This window comes from Anas acuta, chromosome 6, assembly GCF_963932015.1.
Source record: "Anas acuta chromosome 6, bAnaAcu1.1, whole genome shotgun sequence".
NCBI lineage: Eukaryota > Metazoa > Chordata > Aves > Anseriformes > Anatidae > Anas > Anas acuta.
This window is the reverse complement of record NC_088984.1, coordinates 11,279,955-11,304,666: the sequence shown is the minus strand read 5'-3', so window position 1 is coordinate 11,304,666 and position 24,712 is coordinate 11,279,955. Positions and strand designations below refer to the sequence as shown.

Below are 24,712 nucleotides of genomic sequence, written 5' to 3'. Positions count from 1 at the left end.
TCCCCTGCGGTGAAGGGGTGGGCCAGCTGCTTGGGAGCCCCGATGTCTTAGGAAAGTCTTTACTCAAATAAAAACTCATGCACCGGGATCAATGGCGCTTAGGCTGGGAGCTCAGCTGTGTTTTCCTATATGCTTTGATCATCACTCTGCAACTGGGAAAATCATCTATCTGCTTTCTCCAAACAAAACAGAATAGCTTTTTTTTTTTTTTTTTTTCCCCTTTGTCAGTGTATTCATTCTCTGTATATTAGGAAAGAAATACATCCCACTGTACTTCATTAAGAATTGTTTAGCGTACACGTTCTTACAGGCAACTCAATTCATAATAAAAGCAGATATGGTAAAACAAACCCGAGATAACGTTTACTTTTTATTATTATTATTATGAGATGTAGATAATGAAACAAGGCTGTTTTTGAAGGCTGTACACACATCTGCAATACATCATGAAGACAAAATTAAATTGTCCACAGAACGTCAAATTCCTCACTTTCTCGTACATCCAACTTCTCTCAAAGGCCCAATTCCGCAGGAGCTGCAAAAACAGATGTTCTTTGCAGAGTGCCCTGAAGATCAATACAGACTTGGGCTATTTGGACCGTGTGAGAAGTGTCTTCAAGAGACAAGGGTCCAGCTCTGGGAGAAAGCTGTCACCAAATGGCACCGAAACTATCTGCCCCCTCTGTAAATCACACAGGGCCGGAAGGTCAGTGGCTTCAGGCTCTGCTGGAGCACACCAAGAAACTCAGCTTTGGAGTTCGGGGCCCTCCACGGAGAGCATCTTTCTGCCAGTTCCTAAACATACGACGTCAAGCATTGTCAACACAATATGCCACCGAATTTCGGCTGCCAAATTATGACCCCAAGACACAGGCAAGCCTCATTTAGACAACTTAGTTTGCAGAACAACTCTGTGGTTTCCATTTTACAGAATAGGAAATGCTGATGCATTTCTTTGTACCCTGATAATTAGCAAGCGTTGTGCACTAAAATACTGTGATTATTTCAGACAGCATAAACGACCAGATGACTCTGCAGAAGGGAGCACAAAGCAATTAGATAAATTTGCAATAAATATTTTCAAGAAGGTTCATGACAACATGAGCAAAATATAACTTTTTTTCTTTTTCTTCTCCTTTTTTTTTTTTTTTTTTTAAACGTACATTCCTTGTACTTTAATTTACAAACTTGGGAAGTATTAACAAGTGTAAGGGCCTCTGCTCAAGAACAGGTCACCCAGCCCCTGGGAAGGCACTGAGAAGCTCCGGAGCCCTCGCTGACCTCTGCAGCCTCCCTCCCTGCCATCGCGGGAGGCAAGTGACACAGTGACCTCCCAAATCAATACATCTAAATCAATACACTGCCTCAATTCCTTCTTGTCTCATTGATGCTAAATGAGAAACCTAACGACATGCTTTAATTATACTTGCGCCATCCTGAAGATGCCACTAACCATTATGCACGTCAGGAAAACCTGTGAGCACTGCCCTGAATGGCAGATAGCTGCTGCAGGGTCCAGCCCCGGGCTCTCCTGACTGAGGCTATTCTGTCATGATGTCCTACTTGCTCCAATAAGAAGTTTCAATCCACCTCCATAATGAGGCAGGGACACAAAGACATCCTACCTTAAATAAAGATGTACTAAATATATATATATGTATCTGATAGAAACAGGGTGTTAAGAACAGGAACAGTCCTCCTGGTTTTTCACAGCTTAAGCACAGGCATGGGGAGAGCAGCACAACTCATTCAGATGATGGAAAACCTTGAGATGGAAATAGGACATTTTCGTGACGTAAGCAGGCCCCTGCACAGAGTATTGATGTGCTGAATTCCTCATAGATTTTTGTTTCAATTTTGCAGCGTGACTTTGAGCACTCTGGTTGTGCACTTCAATCTCCCCTGCTGGAGCATTTCCTGGCCAATACATTCAGACAGAAGCAGAGAGCAATGTAGTCTTGTTAAATACTACAGTTTTTAATGGTCACTCCCCTGGTTTACTAAATACAAATGAGATCTGAGATTTCCCAGAGGGAATATGTCTGTAGTGAGGGATATCAGAAGCTTTGTAAACCAAGCTCATAGTTATTTAATTTACACCATCCTCACTTACAAACGTTGGAGAACAGAGAGATTTCAAAGTGTAACTCACACCCAGCCATAGGCTAAGGAAAGATAACTGCTCAGATACTCATCAATATCATTACAATAATCCGTAGAGCAGATTGGGTGTAAGTTTAATTTTATCTATATTTTTTAATTAAGGCTCACTTCTTCAAAGCTTCTAAACTCAGACATTGTTATGTTTCTAAGTGTCTCCCAACCTCTGATCAAGCAGACTACGCATGCACCTTTAAAGATACCCACTACTCGCCCATCTCCCCCTTCCATGCTAATCTGATTGTTGTATGCTGTGCCCCAGCAAACTCACTGCTGCCCTGGCAATCAGCTCATCTTATTTAGACACTTGCCTATGTGCAATAAGTGGTGTTCTTATCTTTGGAGGACTCCTGCTCCACACAAGCAGAAATACATGAATTTGTCTCTGAAAATCCCCAGAATATGTCAAACGTGAAACCTGTAAACACTCACTGGAAACAACTACGATGCCTACTATATGCAGGTTGCACAGGGCTCCCTACCAGTGGTAAAGATACGAAACTGTGACTTCCCATTTACAAATGACTTGTCATCCATTTATTTGCCTTACAGACTTACTCATTGGAGCTATATAAAAAGCAACCAGCTTAAAAAAAAACAAAAAACATTGAAAAATAAAAAGCCTTGTAAGACACAAGAGGAATCCTGTGAACTACATGAATATATGTCACTTCTCAGTTCAGTTACACATATCTCAAAGGGATCATGAAGCTCTCCATGAGCAGGAAAAGTAGAGGTTTTCACATTAGAGTACTCCATTCATGAAACGCCTTCGGTGAAAATAGTATTTCTTCATACTTCCAGAATAACGTACTAAATGGAACGATATATAGGGGGAGAAAAATGTTAATTCTGAGCCTATCTTTGTATGATAACATTTTATTAGAGCCTTGCTTCATAACAGGCCATATTTGTGATAAATGCATTGTTAAGGATGAAGAGGCTGGCCACATTTCAAAAAGATACCTTTACTGTAGCCTACTACACAAGTCAGCAGTAGATTGCCCAGTGCATTACCTTGCTATCAAAACTGTCCCGAGCCTCTGATAGACTACTTCCACACCAAGTTCCTATTTCTACACCAAAAACGTTCTCAACTCCCATGGAAGAGTTTTAATCAACCTGTCAACAACAGAAAAACTGACTGAACCTAATAATAGAAACAAAAGGCATGGCCATGAGCAAGGGTGGGCAAAGGTGGTTCAGCAAGCAAAGGCTCGCGGTGCATCAGCTGCTCTGCAGTAAGTGCTCGTGTGCATGCCTGTACCCCCAGGAGGTTTGCATCTGAACCTATCAGGTAGGAAGCCCCAGAACATGGGCAGCTCATCCTCTGAAAGCCTGCAGCCTGATTCACCTTACAGGGAATGCTACTATCCCAGATGGCAGCTATTGGAATGGCTTCTGAAAAAAAAAAAAAAAAAAAAAAAAAAAGTAATATTCCAAGGCAGAAAGCCAGTTCTGAAGTTCGTAAAAAATCATTTCTTCTCATGGGCTGGTAGTGCCACCTCTTCAAAAGGGTCATTTTATGGAATGCAGCAAAAAGCATAAAAGAAAGATGGGGAAAAAAGAATAGCACATCGCTATGAGTAAATGCAGCACCTACAGAGGATGGTGCTCAAATACCTAATCCTCTAAATATTTTCTCATAAGACACATGCTCGCTTTCTGTAAGAAGATACAGATCTGGAATAATGTGCATTGCTATGTATTAGTGCCTCGGGGGAAGTCTTGCTTTAAATAAACTTCTTTGATAGACAGCTTGCCCCATTCAGAAATAATGTTTTTTTTTATGGCTTTTTACCTTTGATTCTGTTGCCAAAAACAAAAACCATAAAGAACAGCAATGTCTAAACAGTTGTTTTCTGATCCAATTTCTTTTGATAGTTCTTTAACATCCAGAAAGTAAGAGCTGTGGCCAAGTTTTCTTCCTAGTAGATGTGGGTAGAAAAGGAAAGGAAGAGATAGGGGAAAAACACTGTTCTGTGAGCACTGCTATAAGAGCAATAAGTAAAAGTCTTGTATACAGACAAGAAATAGAGGGCAGGTCCTTTACAGCTCAGCTTTACGCCTACAGCTCCATCGGCAGCCACAGCTGTAATTAAGATTGTCACTTCGCACCCCCAGAAATGTGTAGAAATGTCGGAGAAAGGTCCAGAGGAGAACCCAGATGGGATTTCAGGTCTAAATTTAGAAGCTATTTAGCTCTGAGATAGCAAAAAAAAAAAAAAAAAAAAAAAAAGGAGTCCTGAAGTGGGGACTAAAGGCAGAGTAGGACAGCCCTGTCTGCAGCTAGCAAGGCCATTCAGACACCTGTGATCCAAATCCAGCCTTAATTCCCATGCCAGGGGATGTGATGGACAGAAAACAAGGTGAATTTTTAGCTGAAACTTCTTCCTCGAGCAGTCTTTGACTGATAAAAAGGCCACAGGGAGGCACAGGAGAAACGACCGAAAGAAAGAAGAGAAGGACAGTATTTCATTTGGCCCAAATGCCAAACAGAAGTGGTGCAGCATAGTCTGAACACTGAGCTTACATCTTACCATCAACTGATAGTGCCATACTTTTAAGAGGAGGCATCCCAGGGCTGTCAAGTTTAAGGTGCGGAGCTGGAAGAGGACAGCCTAGGCAGGATTGCCAACTTCCCTTGTAAAATAAAAGAAGTGAGGCGATCAAGACTGAGGTTGCCAGAAAAGAGGCAAAATGTGTGGATGTTTGTTGGATGTTGTCTATGGCAGCACAGAAGTCACTTAAATCTAAAGCTGGTTCAAATCTGGAATTAATAGTTTGTGGTTAAAAAAAAATGAAACTTCAATATACAATTTTGTTTAGGTTAAGAATGAAATTAAATGTTTATTTTCAAAAACAGATGAAATGTCTGTCCAGAAAACCTTCTATTTCTGAAGAACTTCAAAACCAAATTGGGGACTTCTGCAACATTTTCATTCTTCAAAATAAAACTGACCACATAGGAATAAATTTATACTACAGCAAATGTCAAAACAGATACACTTGCAAAAATAAATAGGCATTTATTCTACATAGCTTTTCCAACTTGATTTTCCCATAATTGTTACCTTGTAGAAAAGATAAGTGTGCTATCAGCCCAGTATAGACTTGGGTCACATTTCTTTAATCTATTAAGCTCTGGTCACAGTGGTTTTTTTTTGAGATACACAAATATCATTGTGCAGAAAGATTACTGAAGACCAGCGATTAAAAGCTACCTGAAAGTGTCTTATTTTCTCCTAAAATAACTCATCCTCTTTTAACTCAGATGCTTTCAGCATCCTGTGTCTTTCAGCTGGAAACAAAGTAATTTTGCTAAATGTGGAATTACTGCTTTAGAATTGAAGGTAAGGCTGCTTTCAGATAAGCAAAAAGATAAAAGCCTGAGGGTCAGGCAGTGGGTCCTTGTATTTGCTCACCGGTAGGTCACGCCATGTCCATCAAGCTGGTGGCCAGGATTTCCAAGTGAGTGAGTGCAAGCCCCGGAGGAATGCCATGAGCAGAAATACAGCACTGCTGTGGGCTGATCTTTCAGAAAACCAGACTTCACGAGTCTTGACACTACCTGGTTTTCAGCAGCAGGAGTTGAAATGCCTGCTCTATGACCTTTGCATACTGTCCGGAACCTCTCAGCACCAGGGACACGGCTGGCCAAGACACAAGCAGCACTGTCACCGCTAGCGAATGCTGTCCTGCTGTGCCTCGGAGCAGGGAACATTCCTCCAGCAGCAGCAACTCTGAGCTTTCACATTATCAAAGCTTTTAGCTCCTCCCGGTGCAAATGTTTGCTACTCCCACCCACTGCAGGTTCTCACGGGAGTAGAAGTGACATTCTCAAAGACCGACCTTGACAGCAGCATTCCTGGTAGCAGCAGGAACTGACCTGTTGGGAAGGCTCTGAGTGACACTTCTGCATCACCAGAAATGCCCAGGAATCTGTTCAGCAACCACAACCCCCTTTGATTTGTCTGGATGCAACTAAACCATGTAAGAAAACATTCTACTACTGAGAATAACGAGGTATATTAGCATCCCTGCCATGCCCTTCAAAAACTTAGAGATAATTAAAGCTTTTTAAGGTGACTGTAGGTTGAAGCCAACTGCTCCGTGATTTAAAGCCAGGATCTATTTGTCTGTTGTGTCTTTCTTCCAGGCTCCTGTTGTTGTGAGCAAAGCAGAATTTGAATAGTATAAGCACACTTCATAAATTCCAGCTTTCCATAAATTCCCCATCAGATCAAAAGCTAAACCTCTGTGCAACAGCACAGAGATCTCCAGCCTTTGATTTGGAACAGATGAGACACCCTATGTTCCTCTAAGATTTAAAAAAATAAAAATAAAAATTGGCACAGCACAAAAAAAAAAAAAAAAAAAGAGAGAGAGAGAGAGAGAGAGGCAAAGGAGCCACATGAAATAATCCAAAAACAAAGGAGGAGGAAATGCAAAAATAGTATAAGGAATTCAGATGACAGATTGAAAGACGCAGATGAGCTGCAATTAACAGGACAATTTCACGTCCAAAGAGGATGCTCCAAATGCCAACCAGCAAACAGAGACCCTCTGGAGCAGCAGTAAGCTGAAAGCAAGATAATCCAGTCTTCTGATGGGAAGACTAATTGAGGCAAATTATCAATTATATTTTTGTAATATAGTTGGAGATAGTTACCTCTATCCGTAATTTCCTAATTGCATTTCTACATTAAAGGAAGGAAAAGGAAAGCAAACCAACTCCAGGAGAAATGAATTAGCCCAATTTAGAAACTGCAAGTTATTTCTTGAGCTTACTGAGTGGGCCATCAAGGAAAACAATGACACCACTAAAATAAAGTGGTACACAATCAAAAAAGCCAGTCATGTGAAAAAATAAATTTAAAAAGCTATGGTGTGTTGTTTTCTGGACATCAAACAGTTTGGTGCAGAAGTTTCAGAAAAGTCTGGGGTTTATATTTCTTAAATTGGTTGTACCCAACGACCAAGAGCTAACCCAATATTTAATTGCAGTTATTGCTGTTGGGATGGTGGGGGGGTATGTTTGGTGTTTTCCCCCCAAGTTGCAAACGCAAAATTTCCCCCAAAACTCACCGTAAATTCAGGGCCTCAGACTGTGAACTTCCCTGCACAGTGATCAATCTTTACATTAGACTCAAACTCATTGTATTCCCACATGATAACTGATAAATCCACTTTGATACAGGTGAATTAAGTCCTCCTGAAGTGGCAAGTTTAACGGCCAGGTTTCATTCAGGGAAAGTGAAAATCATTGCTGAAGAGGAAAAAAGCCCAAGGTTTGCTGTCTAGAAAAGCTACAGACTGACCACTTTTATTCTCCTGCACTTTGTACTCATTGTATTATCAAGTCTGGGACAAATTTAAATCTGCTTCCAAGACAAAGTTTGTAACCCTACATGTGTCTTTCTACATTTCATAAAAATTCTTCAAAAGAACCCAGCAAGAACTAAGTCTTACAAATTCTCACTTTTATTCAAAGGAGAGAAAGGAAACACATTGTCCTGGCAAAAGGACAAGATAAGGAAACAGAGAGAAGTCAGAAGACCTGAGAGAAGAGGAACATGCTTACCCCCAAAACTCATAAAGCAAGAACAATGCCTAGATATCACAGCACTCAGAAAATAAGGCCATGACTTAATTAGATATAAATGTAGTCACCTAGAAAATGTCAGAAGGTCAGCTGATACTAATTGTGAACAAGACAAACTAGGCTACTCAGAAAAACCTGTCATGAATAATTTCTCAGGGCTTAGCAATTCTGCATGCTTCTGTAATTTGCTTTTCTCTATTATGGTTGAATAACATTCTGCTAATTATTAATTGGATAATGATTTGTTGCTATCACTAATTCAATAATGTGTTCAGAAGTGCATTTTGAAAGCTCCCAGCTCTTGAGACCGTAAATATTGGCCTTATCTTCACTTGACGGCTCTGGCTGGAAGGCAGGTCCCAAGTGATGGAAATTGAGCCGAGGGAGCTTTCTGCCCACTTTGGAGCACTCTTTGCCCAGTCACAGAAATATCCATGTGCTCTGGAGAGGGATGCAGTGCTTCCCCATTCACTTTGCAGGGAAGAGAAGCTGTCCAGCACTGGGTGACAATGAGGAGGAATGACAGCCTCAGCCACCTGCACAGGTACAGGATTCAACTCATGAAGGGTTTCGATGCACCACTGCTTTGGTCTGACCAGGAGTTCCAAAGGCTTTGCAAGGCTCAGAGTCTCACTGGACTTCTTCCCAGACCATGGTGGCATTGGCCTGCTTCTTAGTATGGAGAGATCATCCTGACTGCCTCCATCAAATGAGATCCTCTGGTTTGGGAGAGCAGCTTATACATCCTGATTATTACACAGGAGTCTGGCTGGAAATAAATAATTCACCCTTAAAGGAACTCTTACAGGGTACCCAGAAGGTGGAAACATCCCACCCCTCATCTACCTCCCAATTCCAAACCTACGAGTCTTAAGAGCACTCTGAGCAGACATTAAGGGCACACGAGAGGATTCTGCTGTACAGTACTGACCACACTCTGATATGGATCCTGTGCTGGGGCTGTGTTGCAATCATTTCTGCTCTGATACAAAGCTGAAGACAAGAAAACCAATCCCCCTGAGCTACCACTCCCTATTACCTCCCTAAGAGAAGCCCAACTACTAAAAACACCACATAAATATCACTGACAGGAAGCAGGCTTCAAGGTTATTCAGAGAAGCCCCACGCATAGACGAGCTCCTCTTTTTTTTTTAGGAGTGATAAAAGCCTCGAGCTTTGCAAACGAGCAAGGCACCGTGCAGGCAAACCCACCTTTCAAAACTCAACAGCTCCCTTTTTGCAGAAGGAAAGGTAACGTTGTGGGGTAAGGTATAGCATTCCTCCTTCATGGGCCACAAAGGCATAATCAATTGGGACAACAGCACATTGTTGAAACACAAACCACAGAAAGCTGCTTTATGAATCCGTGCAGCCAGCTGGAACAGCTATAAACAGCTGTGAGAGGAATTCACTCCAGAACTGAATCACTTCATTAGGATGTGAGGGTTTTTTTTTTTTTTCCCTTTACCACATGCAGCTCAGGCTGTTGATCCTCATCCTGAAGACCCTCCACAGAGCAGCTTCTCTGCTCCTGTATACTCTGGAACATCAATGATTCCCATTGTACTTATTAATCTCCTCCTGAGACTTCATTTCTCCTTCTCCCATTACATAGCTCACCAAGTCTTCCAACTCGCTATATTACATTGTGTGGTGTCCTAGGCTTTTGGCTGGAAGTCAGACAGCATCAGTGTTTTGGGGGCAGCATGGGTACAGAATTTGCTCCTAGGATAATGGCTTCTGCCTGTAAATCGATTTAGAGTAACGATTATGATGAACTGCAAATTATGAAGAATAGGAGAAAATATCCTGATGGAATGACATCTCCTGCTTGCTGTGTTTCTACTTCAGCTCTGTTTCTGCCCACGTTCTGAAGCATATGTTTGATATAGGCTGCTACATTACACGTAGAGTTAAATCACTACTAAGACAGAAGCATAGCTTAGAGCCCCAGCAAGCAGTGAAATTGGAATACATGCTCTGTACCACTTTGAGCTGAAGATTGTCTCAAAATTGCAAGGATGAGACCACTGACTGCTGAAGTCATGTGTACTTGGCATGAGCAACATAGCAGGGACTTTACAGAGTTTTTGCAATGAAATATGCAAAATAATGAAATAATGAAAATATGATCGTCTATAGAAAATTTCTGATTCCCACACTGAAAACAACTTTAAGAACCTCCAAATTTAGAGGAAAGGAATAAAAATCTAAAATCAAGTAAAAGCTGAAGTAGGATATATCATCAAACAACATGCTGATTGAAATATAGCTTCTGTGTCTAATCTAGTTTATACTTTTATGGGATTTCAATATAAATAAAACCCATCTGGTATTCTGACACCATACTCAACTTTAGCCTTCTTCTATTTCATTTCAGTTGTAGAAATGTCATCAGACCCTCAGGCTGCAGAAGACATTGGTACTAAGAGCAATAAGATACTAGAAGAACTGTGTCCAGCACTCATGGCAACCTTGTGAAATCCAACCAGCAAACAGGTGCACATGTGATAGGCTCCAAAATGAACCACTGAATGGATCACAGAGCACAACATCAGGGCTGTTTACACGAGTTGTCCGATTTTGTTTTATTTTTACCTCCTTACCTGAACTGCTACAGTGAGATGGGTCCACGAGTCTGCCGGTCTTATCGTAGCAGGCAATAGCGCGTAGCCGAATCCCCTCTCCACACTCTTTGGTGTCTCCATGGGATCGCATTCCAGACTGTGGCTCTGATTTTCCTCCTCCAATAATGCAGTCTGACCAATTCCCATGGGGCTGGGAGGTAAACACCTCACAGGGGCACAGCTCTGTTTCAACCTGAGGATAAACTTCTGTATTCTGGCATTTGTCTCGCTTTCTGCTTCGCCCTGTTCCAACCAGAGAAAGCTGTTCGTTAGCTTAACATCTGCTACTTTTGATAACGACATGTCATATTATTTATACTTGCAGGAATTCAACACATTAGAACCAAGACAATCTGAATGTTAATATCCAGGAATGTTTCCGAAGCATCTATTAGCCGCTGCCAGTGCTTTGGAGTGCAAGGACAACGTATTTATCTCCAGGGGCAACCAGAGAACTTGGAAATACTGTTGTGATGGATAGGGCAAGGAGCAAAACACAAAGTCTTACTGGAGTAACGGTCTGCCCAGGAAACACTTTGTAATTTTATATAATATCACTTTCCTCTAATTATCTGATGAAAATAAATTGATTGTTTTGTCTCCATTCGCTTGCAATCAATGGTTGCCAGGACAACTTACAAAGGACTCCACATTAGCCACAACTTCTTCTTTGAGGCTACTTTACAAATTAGTTAAAGATGCACTCTGCACACAAACCATACTTTGAAGAAACCAGAGAAGATAATCCTCAGTAAATTATTAGGGCTGGAAAGCATTTCAATGGTTACATTTGGTTTAATCTTTTCTTTTGCTTTATTCCTTCAATAGGTTTGAAAAGAAGGCTGTTTACAGATCTTTCCCCTTCAGTAGCTTCAGGAAGCAGATGCATTTAAATGAACCTGCAGTGCATCTCTTTGCAACTACACTCTGCAGCCCCCGTTCCTGGAGGACTTCTAGACAATGAGAAGAGGTCCCCAGTACAAGGAGAAATAATGCGAAGGAGAGAATCCATGCTCCCCGAACCCCTACAATTGCTCAAGGGGGAAGAGGTCTGTGTATAGCCTCTGAAAGGTAAAATCAATGCTTTTTTTTGGCATGGGTTAGCCAATGTGAAGCGGAGCAATCTTTATGTTGTCTGAACTCAGGAATGCCTTTGTATTTGGCATCCACCCAGACGGTGAGAACTCATCTTTGCTAACAAACTGCCTCTGTATCATGTCCTCACACACTCTTTGGGGATCTTTGAGACTCTAAAAATACTTCTGCAAAAAGTTTTTAAAGCTCTGATCTCAAAAAAAAAAAAAAGAAAAAAAAAAAGTTTTCTCCTTGCAACTGCAGACCAGTACAATAGTGAAAAGAAACACAAAGTTGTATACCCAACAAGCCCCTTGCTGGTCCAGCACCAGCAGTCATGTCAGCAGGAGCACAGCTACCCTTATCAACACCTGCTTGCATCTCCAAACAGAAGGGCCCTTACTACTCTTGTTCTCTGAGTCCCAGCTCTTTCAAAATCATACGTTGAGAGTCCTGGGGAAGGCAGTTTGCAAGCACAAAGGGATAATAAACTCAAAGAAACCAAATAATGCCAGTTTCTGGTTTTCAGCTGGCAGTGCAATGGTGAATCCATGTACCTGGCTCTGTGCCCCATCTCCCTGTGCCCTTACAGCCAAGGGGGAGGAAGAGGATCCCCAAGAGCAGCTGTAGACCAGGCTGGCTCCTTGCCTGCAGCCTCAGGAAAGTCTTCATCAGCTGAGCCTGGCACCTGGGAGACAGGGGACACGCCACGCTGGCTTTTACAAAGTGAGCTTCCCCGGAGGACTGTAAGGGAACTTGAAGTTATTCGTATTATCCTCCCTAACACTCATAACAAATATTTATGTATAAATTCAGGTAAGGTAAAAGAGGTGCAACTCCACATACTTCAAGGAAAGTCTTAAAAGGCTTTAAATAAATAGGGAATTTTCTAGTGGAATTTCTAGCATTTTGTGTTCAATGAGCTGATGGAAGCCACAAACATCAATATATATATATTTTTATATATATCTTTATAAATGTAGAGCCAGATATTTTGCATTGTATTAGTAAATATAGGAATCTGGGACTTGCTCATGTCTGCATGGTTTCTAAGTTTTGCCATCACTATATGAAGCATATCAAATATAGGTAAGGATGTTAATAATCTCACCCTCCCACAAAATCTTTCCCATCTTTCCCTGCCATCCATTGTGTAGGAATCCTCTAAGAAAGCTGCTATTAAAGCCCTATATCAAAGGTAAAAAGTGGCATTCATACCACAAAGAAGTAGTTTTAGAATCAGTGATGCTGATATTTTTCTCATCTTCACAGACTGCTTTAAAAATGATGATTACAAGTGCCATCACCAAAATTTTCAAGGACACAAATACTTCAATTAAAAGGCTTTTTTTTTTTTGAGCTTCTGAACACTGACTAACTCTAGATACATTAAATATTATAGGTAGTACATACTATCCATAAAAACTGTATGACATTAAGGAAATACCTATCTACATAAAATGTGTAATATCCGTAGTACACTGGTACACTGAATATTTGACAATTAATTGAAGACTTGCTTTAAAAAATGTATTTTCATTATAATGACTTTGAATTTTGATATGCTTTGTAATAAGTCTTTTGCTTCTTAAGTAATGACTAATTTTGAATGTAGAGTCTATGATTACTTACAAAGTATAATGAATAATACTATCCGAAACTGAGTGGGAGGCAGGCAAATACTTAGCAAACAATTAGCAGATTCCCGCAATAAGACATTGTTAATGAACCCTTAAAATGAAGTCAAAGCATTCATTTGAGCATAGACGTATACAATGATGAGCAAGGAGATACAACTCACACGCTCTCACATAAAAGGTGAAATACAAATGGGTAAAGGACTTGTTTAAAAGCTGTGAAGAACTCCCTAAACAGCACTTTCCTTAAATATTTGGACTGAGTTTATATGGATGAGATTTTTCCCAAGACTCCCAGCTGTATGACTAAGGCCAGCACCAATTTTCATGACTTTTATTCTAAGACAGGTCAGCACTGATCTCACTGACTTCTCTGAACTGTGGTCACACCAGAGACGATTTCTGATTTGGCCCTTCCCTGGCTGCTCCCTGTGGCTTTGTGCCGCCCAGCACACCTGGGACACCTGCTGCATTTCACCACTGTTTTCAGGATGCTTTTGCAGGGAGTGGGCTGAGGCTTAAAAATCCTTCCCATTGGGAAGAAGGGAACCCAGCAAGGTGTTGTGGGAGAGCCAGATCATGAGAAATGCAGTATAGGTGAGGAGATAAGCCATCAAAACCTGGGTTGCAAGAACCATTTTTGGTCTACATGGTTGAATGGATCAATGTCTGATATATAAAGGAGCAAGAAAGGAGATAGGTAGGACCATACTCTTTTGCAACTCGTACACAAATTCATAATGATAATTCTGATTTAAAACTACCTGGAATAAATATTTACTTATTTCTTACAGTATCACAATTTCTATTAGATCAAGCATATATTGTTCTGATATGGATTTCTACTTCTTTAAACGTACAAGCACTGATACAGAGAACATTTTAGAATATGGTCTTTGACAAAAACAATAGAGCATTATATAATGATTTTTACGTAAAAGAGAAATCTGTATTCCATAGCAAACCATACTCGTGAACGGCATTTTGATGTCATTATGTCTGTATGCTGTGATTGTCAGTTACTAAAAACTTGGAACATTCCAGCAGTAACAAACTGAATAACAAAATAAAAATCATGGCACAAGTGATTCTAGAAGAAAGAAACAGTGGTAGGTGCCATAGTTTGCTGTAATTTAGTTCCCAGGCATTATCAGAGCAGAACACATTTTCATGGCTTTGTTGGATTTTTGCTCCACAGTAGAAGTCTTTGAAGTTTCACCTCTGGTAGTGGAGCTCAACTCCAGGAAGGGAGCACGCTAAAGCCAGCTGCTCTATAGCTCTCAAACACAAAACAAAAGTATGACAAGACATGGATGTTCAGGATAACGACAGCAATTTCATTGTAAGCCCTCTAAAACAGTGTAATTCATTTTGACTTGAAGTAACTTGGGGGTGGGAGGGAGGATGGGTCCCCACGCAGTGTGGACGGATGAACAAATCCCAGTAAACCAAGTTGCTCCACACAGTTTGAAAGCTTTCCAGTTTGGTCAGCATTTGAACAACATAATTACAAACCACCACAACAGCAAGTATGGGAGAACGTTTCATTAAACCATTTGAACTAGAATGCTTTATGAACATACATAAAAGATCAAGCAAAACAGTTTAAACAGCACCGTTCTTTCTTCATTTGTGGTATTAATTTGCACTGTTGAGCTACTGGATACTGCTGAGAACAGAACTCCCAGCTTTAAAGTTTATCCAGATTTCAACAGTCTTAAACAGAGAAATGCATTTATTTTTCTACTTCTACGCACGTTTGCTGCATGTTTCTCAGACTAATAGGTCAGGTAAACTTGCATAATGCATTGTCACTGTTTGGTTTCTGTCTAAAAATGGCTTTCCACCACTGACATTTTCTGCACTATTGTCATCCCGAAATGCACATGCATAAAGCAGGCAATGACCAGTATCAGACCAAAAATCAATTAGGGATGTACACTATCCCAGCTGGAATTTTCCAAAACCCCAACGTCAGTTCACCAACATCCAAGAAACATCATTCAAGAGCATCATCACCAGATAAATATTATAAAAGATTATACCTGTGAGTGACCGTCTCCTGGTTTTGGTTGATTCACAGTCAAATGAGCATGCTGTAAATTTAGACCAAGGGGTAAATGTGCAGTCATCCTTGCAGGGAACGAGACACTCCTGCACCAGAGGTGGCATAGGTCCTGCCCACCTCATGCATTCAGTGACATCGGCAGATTCGTTGGTCTCTGACAGGCACGTAACAGCTGAAGAGTAAAGGGACAGAATATCTTTATATTGTTGTATGAATTGTTTTACACTGTATTTAGCCTATGCTTCTGTTCCATGGGAGATTCACACCTCTGGGTTAATAGTATAAAGCTGATTTATTTTTAGGTCATTATTCATGCATCACTCAAACATGTTCTGAGAGCTTCACAAAACCATAAAGACACATTCTTATTTGAGTGGTTTGTTATCTAAATGATGATATAAATTCAATATTCTCAAGGAGGCAGTCATTTTAAGTGCTGGAGCAACGGTTCAACCAATGATACATTGTACAACCAAAGGAGAAGAGACATAATACTGCAGCTATGTGCCATAAAGCATGTTTGGTCGAGGCCAGGATTCCCGAGCTGTGATGCACACATCGCCCACAGAACTGAAACTGTTTTGAAGCGTGAAAAGAAAGAACAAAAACAAAAAAAAAGAAAAGAAAAAGGAAAATAGATAAAAGAAAGTTTCTTTTTCTGAAACTGTTCTCTTCTGTATTTCAGATGAAGGGAATGACTGTCTGAGCAGCAGATGCTGCTTATGAAGCTCAACGTTCCCTGCAGCAAGATGTAAGCACCCTTCAAACTGTGTGCCCTAAACATTGTGCTTCCTCTTGGGCCCTCCCTCTCTCTGGCTTTAAGCCTTTGAATCTCTTTTGCGTAGATGGAGATGTTCAGGAGGAAGTGGAAGAGCGCTCAGCCTGCAGCCTGGCAAGCAGGAGACCTATGTGTTCCCCTTCCTCGGTAATCCCATGATAGAAAGGGGACGCAGCCACTGCATTTTACTGCCAGCCTGCTTTTACAGAGCTTGACAGCCTCCTATAAGAGCACTATTGAACGGATGCACTAACATGAAAACAAACAAGCAAATAAAAACAGCTACTCTGGGTCTCAGGTGAGGACAGCATCACTCTGACAACTTCCATCCAACTGAAGTGCCTTCACACCTGCCACTGTCACATTAAAATGTGATGGTCCCCTGCCCAAAACTTTACCCGGTCTCTAAAACAGCACCACGGCAATAGGAAGGAGAAGGAGCAGGCCTGGGGTAGGACTGAGGTCTTATGAATTTGGACTTAGATGCCTTTGCGTCAGGCAAGAGTCAAATGGGGGTTGTCAAGAGCACAGCCGATGAGTGAGATGCACTGATTTTCCCCATATTTCATTTTAAGCCAATTCCCTTTGCCTTCAACACCCCCATCCTTTTTTGGAGCTAGCCTGTAATGACGAATTTTTTAGGGTGGGTAATGGCACTGAGTAGTCATGATGGAGGACAGAAGTATTAATGTATAAATCTGAGCCACAGGAAGCCTACAATAAAACTTCCTAAAGTTTTAGTGAATTAATAATAAGTAATTATAATAAATAAAAATAGTCTGCACATCATGGAGTCTTTCATTTCATTAATAATAATTAATTCTCAGAAAATCCCCAAGATTATAGGCTATTTATATCCCACATTGTCATTAACCAAGCCAAAGATAGGTCATGACTTGATTTAAGTAATAAAACCAGGGACAGAGTTAGGAATTAAATTTGGCCCCAAGAGTTTAGTCATGTTAGATTCTCTGACTTCAGGCAAGTCCTCACATTGTATCATAAAGTTACAGAAGATGAAATGATTTAAACCAGATATTATTATTTAACTTTAACAACCTGTGTTATTATTTTATGGAGATTCCTAAATAATTCAGATTTTTGAGGCAGAATATACTTTTTTTTGTTTGTTTCTTTTCTGTCAACACGTAATGTAACTATGGGTGCATGAAGAAAAAGGGGAAAATAACTTGTTGCCTTCTTACAGTTTAAGAATTTAGTGGGGTGCAAGTTCGCAATGAATCCACAAAGATTTATTTTATTTTTTTAAATACAGTAATGCATGGGAGTAAGGGATGAGTCAGCAACCACCTGGAAATAAAAAGTAATTTATTAAAATGCTAATAGATATACAAGGAAAAAAATCAGCATTGTAAAGAACTTGCAAAAGGCAAACAATTGTTAAAAGTCTCCTTAGACTCAAGTGACAGTAAATCAGCATATTAATAGCCACCTCTAAATTGCTGATCCTTGCCTCTCACTTTCAATCCTTTTGACCCTTGCCATCTCTCCATGCTGGCAGTCAGAAACGTGGAGACATTCCCCTTCTCAGTAATGAACGCAGGAGGAAGGGGTCACCACTCTGTATGGGAAAGCAGGGTAATTGCCCTCTCTAGGAAGGTTAAACAAGTAATAGACTCTGATGCCCAAGGTCTGTGTAGCCTCATTACCTTCACCAAGGACACCAAAGATTCAGCAACACAAACTCGTCTACGTGAAGGATGGTCAAGTGTATGCAAGGGCTTCTCAGCCTTGCTACAGCTTGTGCCTGGAAGCAGTGAGCAATACCCTGTGCTGCAGGCCCAGATAGCAATATATGCGATTGCATAATAAACTATCCCATTGCAATGTTTACCACTATCTGACAGAAGACCACAATTCACTCCTGACATTTATTAATGGCGACACAAGTGATGGAACTTTTAAATATCAATGTTAAAACAGATGCTCCGTGCTGCAATGAGTTATTATCCAATGGCCACATCTTCTGCACAAATGCCCTTAATTTTAAGCATACAAATAACTCACCGAGTTTGCTGAGGCTATTTAGATGCTAAAAGTAATGGATATGTAAGGTCAGGGCAAATATTTGACAGAGATTATGGAGCATAAAGAAATTAATGGCAATAGTAAACATGGGTAGAGGAAAGTTAAATTAAAACAACAAGTAATATGGATTATGCTGTGTTGCATGCATGCAGTAGTAATTTTGAAGACATATGGTAGAGACATCAGCAACCAGATTTGAGGGGGATTACATCACATGTAAAAACTTGTCAAAAAAATATAAGAGTAGGATTTAAAAGAGACCCTGAAGACTCTCAGAGATCAGTGAAGGTAATCACATTTTTGACACAAGAAGCAACAAGGAAAAAAGCATAGAGAAAAGAAGGAGTTGAAAAGCAGAAAGAGTAATGGTTTGTCTAATAAGAGGCAGCTTGAAATGTACCATGGCGAAGCATGAGCGAGGAAGAGAGGACCGAGGCTGATATTGACAGCAACAATGGGAAACAAGAGCAAAACACAGTGTGTCAGTCACAAGAACCAGTAGGACTTCTGCTATATACATATGCTATGTCTGAGGTGAGCTGCGTGAATTGCTAAAATAAATTAAATAATAAAACAAATGCCTGTTAGGGCATTTTAATTGATTCAGAAGTAGCAGCTAGGAGCAGCACAGCTGCCAGATTCATCCTAGTGGTTTGCTTAGGAAACAGGCACCTCCTTCGTGCCTGCTGCAAACTTATTTCCCAGTTAGGTTAGGTCTGTCTTTTAAGAGAAAAATATTTTCAAATACAGGCACTTCTGGAAGCAGAATGAGACAAATTTCTTCTTAGTGGACCTTCAGGAAAGTTAATAAAATTATTCATCCTCAGTGTTTTCAAACCACTGATTGGTTTGGCTCAATGTGTTTTCTGTTACATAGAAAATACTTCCTCATAATCCTCAGGTCTGTCACAATAGTTTTAAACAAACTCACACTGCAAAGCAATTTCTGTTCTGTCAACATCTCAATTTTTTTATTTTATTTTTTTTTTTAAGTGGGATACCACTGAAGGGCAAATACAGTCCATTTTCAGCCCTATGCAATGAGTAAAAAGCATCACATAGTAACTGCAAATCCCTTCTAGATATAGTGCATGATTTCTCTGCAGCATTTAAAATGGACACAAACATATGAATAGAAACAGCTAATAACAGGACACTGCCAGATAAAGGGTTTCAAACTGCAATCTTGATTCCTGTGAGGAGGAGAAATAGAGGATTTCCCTTTGAAGTCCCACTATTTCTTATTAGTGCCGGCAAACACCACCGAACTGGAATTAAACACTTGGGGCCAAGCTCCAGGATGACAATTTAATGCAGTTCTGCCAATATAAATATCAAACAGTGGCTGGCACACACACAAAAAAGTATACTTTCTCTCATAACAATAAAAACAAGATCATGAACTGAACTGGAAGATAACCGTGTTTCAAATGCTAAGAGAAAATATCTTTTTATGAAGAAGAAGTGTGACTAGAGGACCCCTTGCTGGTAGCCCAGCCGGGCAGGAGGCAAGGCCTGGTTTCACAGCAGAGCAGGAATTTAACTCACCACGTGGATATGTGCATTAAGATGCCAGCTGAATCCAGTGATCAATATGACTGATGAGAAGAGCTGCAGATGCAACTGCTTGGCTTCAGGGCATAAGGCAAGTGCTACCTGAACGGGCCGGGGAAGAGATTTCCCCTTCTGATGGGACAGGGCCCCATCAGGATACTGAACTAGGACTGCTAGCGGGATATTCAGTATGACAATTTCTGTCTTCTTCTGTATTTACACTCACAACAGTGCATTTGTGTGCCATCATCTTAGCATATGGCATAAAGCAGCATATGGAAGCTATATTCTTTAACTACGTTTGTCTTAAATTAAGAGCAAATAGATGGCACTACTTCTATAAACTTGAACACAGTGAAACCAAATGTTTGCACGCTGACAAATTGCAGACATGCTGTCTACCTCTTTGGAGAACATTACACTACTACCAAAGAAACACACGAGCATCAAACCAGGGGGACTCAAGCGCTCTCAGTAGGCACTCACCTGACTTACAACTCCACAGATGGTCCCAGCAAAAGGGAGTGTATCGAGAAAGAAATGTTACAGGCACAGCATTGCAAGCAATAAGGAAAGATAGCATACATATTGTTCCTCTTAAGTAAAAATCCAATTACAGACAGTCTTGGTAATCATATTCATTTACCAAAGTTATAATCAATTCTCCTTTAAAAAACCATTTCAACAGTTTCCTACGAGTAAAAAGCTGAGGAGTGAGAATACCAAGTACCAACCAGTAAAATTATGTTGCACCATGGCACTTCAATTTGGGACACCTACATTAGTGGCTTCAAAACTTGGAATTAAATGTCATTAGAACATCCGAAAACAATGACAGATAATTCCGGGAAGGTTCGTGCAGCCCAAACACTAAAACCAAAGCTATGCAGTAGTGTAAATCAGATGGTTGGACTAAAATGTAATAAAGAGGATAACCTATGAAGCTTACAAGAACTATAACCTCCAAGAGGTATAGACACAATGGTGTAATAATCTTCTCTGGCTTCAATTTCTAAGATCCTGTGAAAAAATCAAAGCCAGTACATAAAGTCAAATTAATTATTTTAATGTGGCTGTTTACCTTCCCTTTGATCAGAAAAGTTCTCATTTTGTGTTGTATAGTTATTCTCATTACCCCTCAACATTACGGTAACTAGTTAACTTATTTCTTACACGTATTAATGATAGGTGAAAAGGACTTCAGCAATGAGAGGAGAGGATAAGAGGGGAGGGGAGAGGACTTGCTGGCTGTAACCACAGTCTAATAAATCATGATGATCTCATTTGTTTTTGATATTGATGCTCCTTCATAGTTACAAGCAGTTTCTCCAAAATCCCAGGTGGAACATTTATGTTATTTTTGGTACATTACACAATCCCTAATTATAGAAGGAGACAATAAGCAGTACTGTACACATTACAGAATAAGTAATATAGAGCTCTACTGAGACTCAAGTTTAAGTCTAAGGCCTTGATCCTGTAAGGACATAAACATACACAGACCTTTACCACTGCAACGCTCTCTTTGGATTCAGCAGCACTCCCTGCAATGACGTGAAGCATGGACTTATAGGAGGAAACCACAACAAAACCATTTAAGGTCAGTAAAAAAGAAAAACATGATGTTGGGAAGGACATCTCAGGCACAAATCTAGCAAAAATGACAGAGGCAGAGTTGGAACTAGTTATTCAGCAGTGAAACTGGCTTTGAGATCACCAGTTTCCTATTTTGATAATTATTAATGATATTGACAGTAGTGCTAAAAGGCTAACAAATGGCACCGCATAAACAGAGCTCTGGGTAAACACAGACCCCAACCAGTGTGCACTATAAACAAACGGGAGGCCTGAGATGAGGTTGGGAAGCAATAAAGATGGTAAATATCAACTGAAAAGATAAAGAAAAGCAACTGAAATGATTTGCATAGAAAGGGAGTTAGGGAAGAAAAGCCTGGTATAGAGCATTAATGTGGAGAAGAGATTATAACAGGGAAAAACGGGTTGTTGGGGATAAAATCAGAAGAGGAGGGGAAAAAAAACATGTAAAACTGAAGGTCCTCAAGTTAAAGGTGCATGTTGAAGCTGCTCTTTGGGTTGGTTTCTCTCTGCAGGGTTCCCACAGGAAGACATGTATGTTGGCAGAAGACACTTTAGCCTAGGTACGGGAGCCTCAGGAGGGGCAGCCCATCCATCCACACCCCCCTGGGGCTCAGCCCAATGGGGGTCACCTCCAGCCGCTGCACAGGCACCGGGAAAGCTGGCCCTGAGTGCATGCATCTGAGCCTGCTGTGGAGCTCCAAAGCAAATGTCATTGGCATTCACCCAAGGGGAAGGGACAAACAGGTCTGCACACAAGGTCTGGGTGCACGTACATCCCATACCTTCCGCTCTTCATGGCTGAGAGCCTTTCAGCTAACAGCACAGAGCAAGCATTAGAACGGATCAGTTTGTCTGAAAGGGATTAAAAAGTGTCCAAGGCTGCATATTAAAACCACTAAAATCAGCGCAGGAGGAGCCCTGCAATGCAATGCCTGAAACAGGACTCACTTCTGTTCCATTTTAAAGTAACTTGTTAGAGTACATTTTTTTCCTTCAATATTTATGGATGAGGTTATTGATTATTTGGTGGGGAATATATGATTTGAATCACTGGAAGGATTGAGCTGTACATGTCAATTTTGCTAAGCTACGTGACTTGATATTTTAATTCTTCCTCATCTCTGAACCAGGATTGCCCACTGTTTAAGGAAAAATAGGAGAGAAATATATTGCTCTGAGGCCCATTCCTCTTCCCACTCACAGGCGGAATTATAGAACAGGGGATTGATACATTAATGCCTAGCACCATTTCCATTTTAATACAAGTGTTTTCTTATTGTAGTGGTTCACACATTGCCTGGCTAGAAAGACAAAATAATATGATTTTTTAATGTTTCAAATTCACTTTGTCCAGTGAATAACTTCAATCTGAGCACTTCTACATTATGCAATCAGTCTAAGGAATCTTTCACAATTTCCCCTTTTTTTTTTTTCTGACTTTATTACAGGTTTTGAATTGCTTTTACTTTCATTTTCTATTAAAAAGAAAAATCAATAGAAGCACATTAGATGATTAATGATATAAATTATGCTCCTGCTCCTTTCAGAGAACATAGCAAAATACAAAAATATATTTCTTTTTTTCCTCTTTCTGTGGTCCACAATTACTAGAAGTACTCAAGTTCAATTTATTTGTAGCACCAATCATCAAGTTATATGTAAGATGAATTATTTTTGCACAACCTGAAAATAAAACTAAGACAGCCTGTTACATATACACACATTGAGAGCACAGTAAATACAGAGAATCAAATATGCCAAATAATGGGAGAGAAAATTGAAAACAAACAATATTTACAGTATTGCTAGTAACTCAAATCAGAAAAACACTTAGCTGAATACTTTGAAAGCACTGACTTTCTTTGGAGAGCTCTGCCTCAGTTATATATTCAGTGGCCAGTGCTTTTAGTGAGAGCTGGATGGGTTTAAATCTAATCCTACTTGTTTTATCTAGGCAGGTCCAGTTTTTAGTAGCACTTCACGGGTATCTTTCACAGCAGCAGTGGGGAGCTGAACACAACAGCCAGCTCACAAGACAAACCCAAGCGGAGGAAGGTCTTGGAAAATGCCCCTGTAAGCTTGTCCAGCCAAATGTGCGTTTCAAAGTTTTTTGTTATCAGAAAACTATTTTGAGAAAACTATCTGCTGATATCATCTTGCAGATAACTGGACATGAAAAATGTCATATTACGTTGGTTTAGGAAAATACACGTGAAAATCTTGCTCTGGAATCTTGCTCTGCCATTTTACTCCACCTGTCCATTCACAGTGACGTACAGATATTAAATGCAGAGCCTAACACTGACAAACCAACAAATTTACATCTCCCCAGCATTGTATCTAAAACATTATGGACCAAGTTAACACATTAAGATTTTAATCTACCCTTCCTTTTCAGCTCCCCATTACCCAGCTCCACCTCAGCTTTGGCTCTTCTCATTTTGGCATTCCAAACTACTTCCTACTGTCACCTTGGCAGACCAGCAACTAAACTATCATGGACACAGGATTAATGATCCCTTCGGCAATCTCCAGCTCATCCTAATGCCTCCTGCTCACACCTGCCTGTTCTCCTCCTCCCCAGTTCTGTTGCCAATGCCCAAATCCCATCCCACCAGACATGCTCCAAGCCCCACACAAATCTGCCCTCTAGGCACTTTATTTTCTGCCTAACCCAACTGATTTGGGGAGAAACTCAGAAAAGTGAAACCTTAAATAAAGTCCTAAATCTCAGGGGGAACCAACCCCCCCCCACTGTTTCCATTATTTTCCTACATTTAAGTGACAAGATTTCTGAATATATGCATATGCTTTGAATGTTTTCTGAAATGTTTTTCTCAAAAGAGATGCTTTTGAACTTCACAGGCATTTTATTGGGAAGAAAAAAAATCTTAATTTCATGGTTACTAACCAGTGAATAAACATCCAGGAGGCTTCATAAGAACAAATAAAGGTCTGGGTCCTGCTCAGAAACTGTTCATTTTCAATGGGGCAAAGCATGATAATCAAGGTTACAAGAATCAGGAAAGGAAGGACAAGTGTCATGGTGAAAGCTCATGTAATGCCTACTTCTTCCTTCTCAAAGAGAGAGGGAGTATGGGCAAGGGCACTCACCTTCTCAGAAAAACCCTCAGACATGGTCTTGCTCCTGTGAGATGTGTCACATTTATGGGTCGGATAAAGACAGCAGAATTTAATGTGCAGTTACTAAGGTCTTCTCATTGCAGAAAGGGGTTATACGGCAGTCCACTGTCCATTGGGTTGTATTCATTCCTATTGAGATTTTCTCACTACTTGGCCACAGGGGTAACATTTAAGGGAGGATAAGTAGGTTGGTCTGAAATCATCAGTTCCTCCCTGACAGTAGTGCCTGCATAATGCTGTTTGTACCACTGCACTTCAGTAAAGATATTTAGATATGGACAGACTTAAAATAAGACCAGAAAGTGGTCTTTTCTGCTTTTGCAGAATTCAGACAACCATGGCGTTTTACAGCATACAGACTTGCCATCTTTATCAAATTAGGAAGGGACTAACATGGAAACTTGGAAACCCCTTCAT

The 24,712-nt window shown here is 40.4% G+C and overlaps 1 protein-coding gene across 6 annotated transcripts in view; it reads right to left on the bottom strand.

Annotated features, from left to right (window-relative positions):
• The window catches only part of THSD7B (thrombospondin type 1 domain containing 7B), a 321,145-nt gene that overhangs the window by 83,173 nt on the left and 213,260 nt on the right, over positions 1-24,712 (bottom strand). For all 6 annotated transcript variants that reach the window (XM_068687381.1, XM_068687382.1, XM_068687384.1 and 3 more), the window contains exons 14-15: positions 15,149-15,343; positions 10,372-10,635 (exon numbers count right to left, since the gene is read on the bottom strand). In XM_068687381.1, the coding sequence (XP_068543482.1) occupies positions 10,372-10,635; positions 15,149-15,343 (459 nt within the window). The remainder of the gene's footprint in view (positions 1-10,371; positions 10,636-15,148; positions 15,344-24,712) is intronic.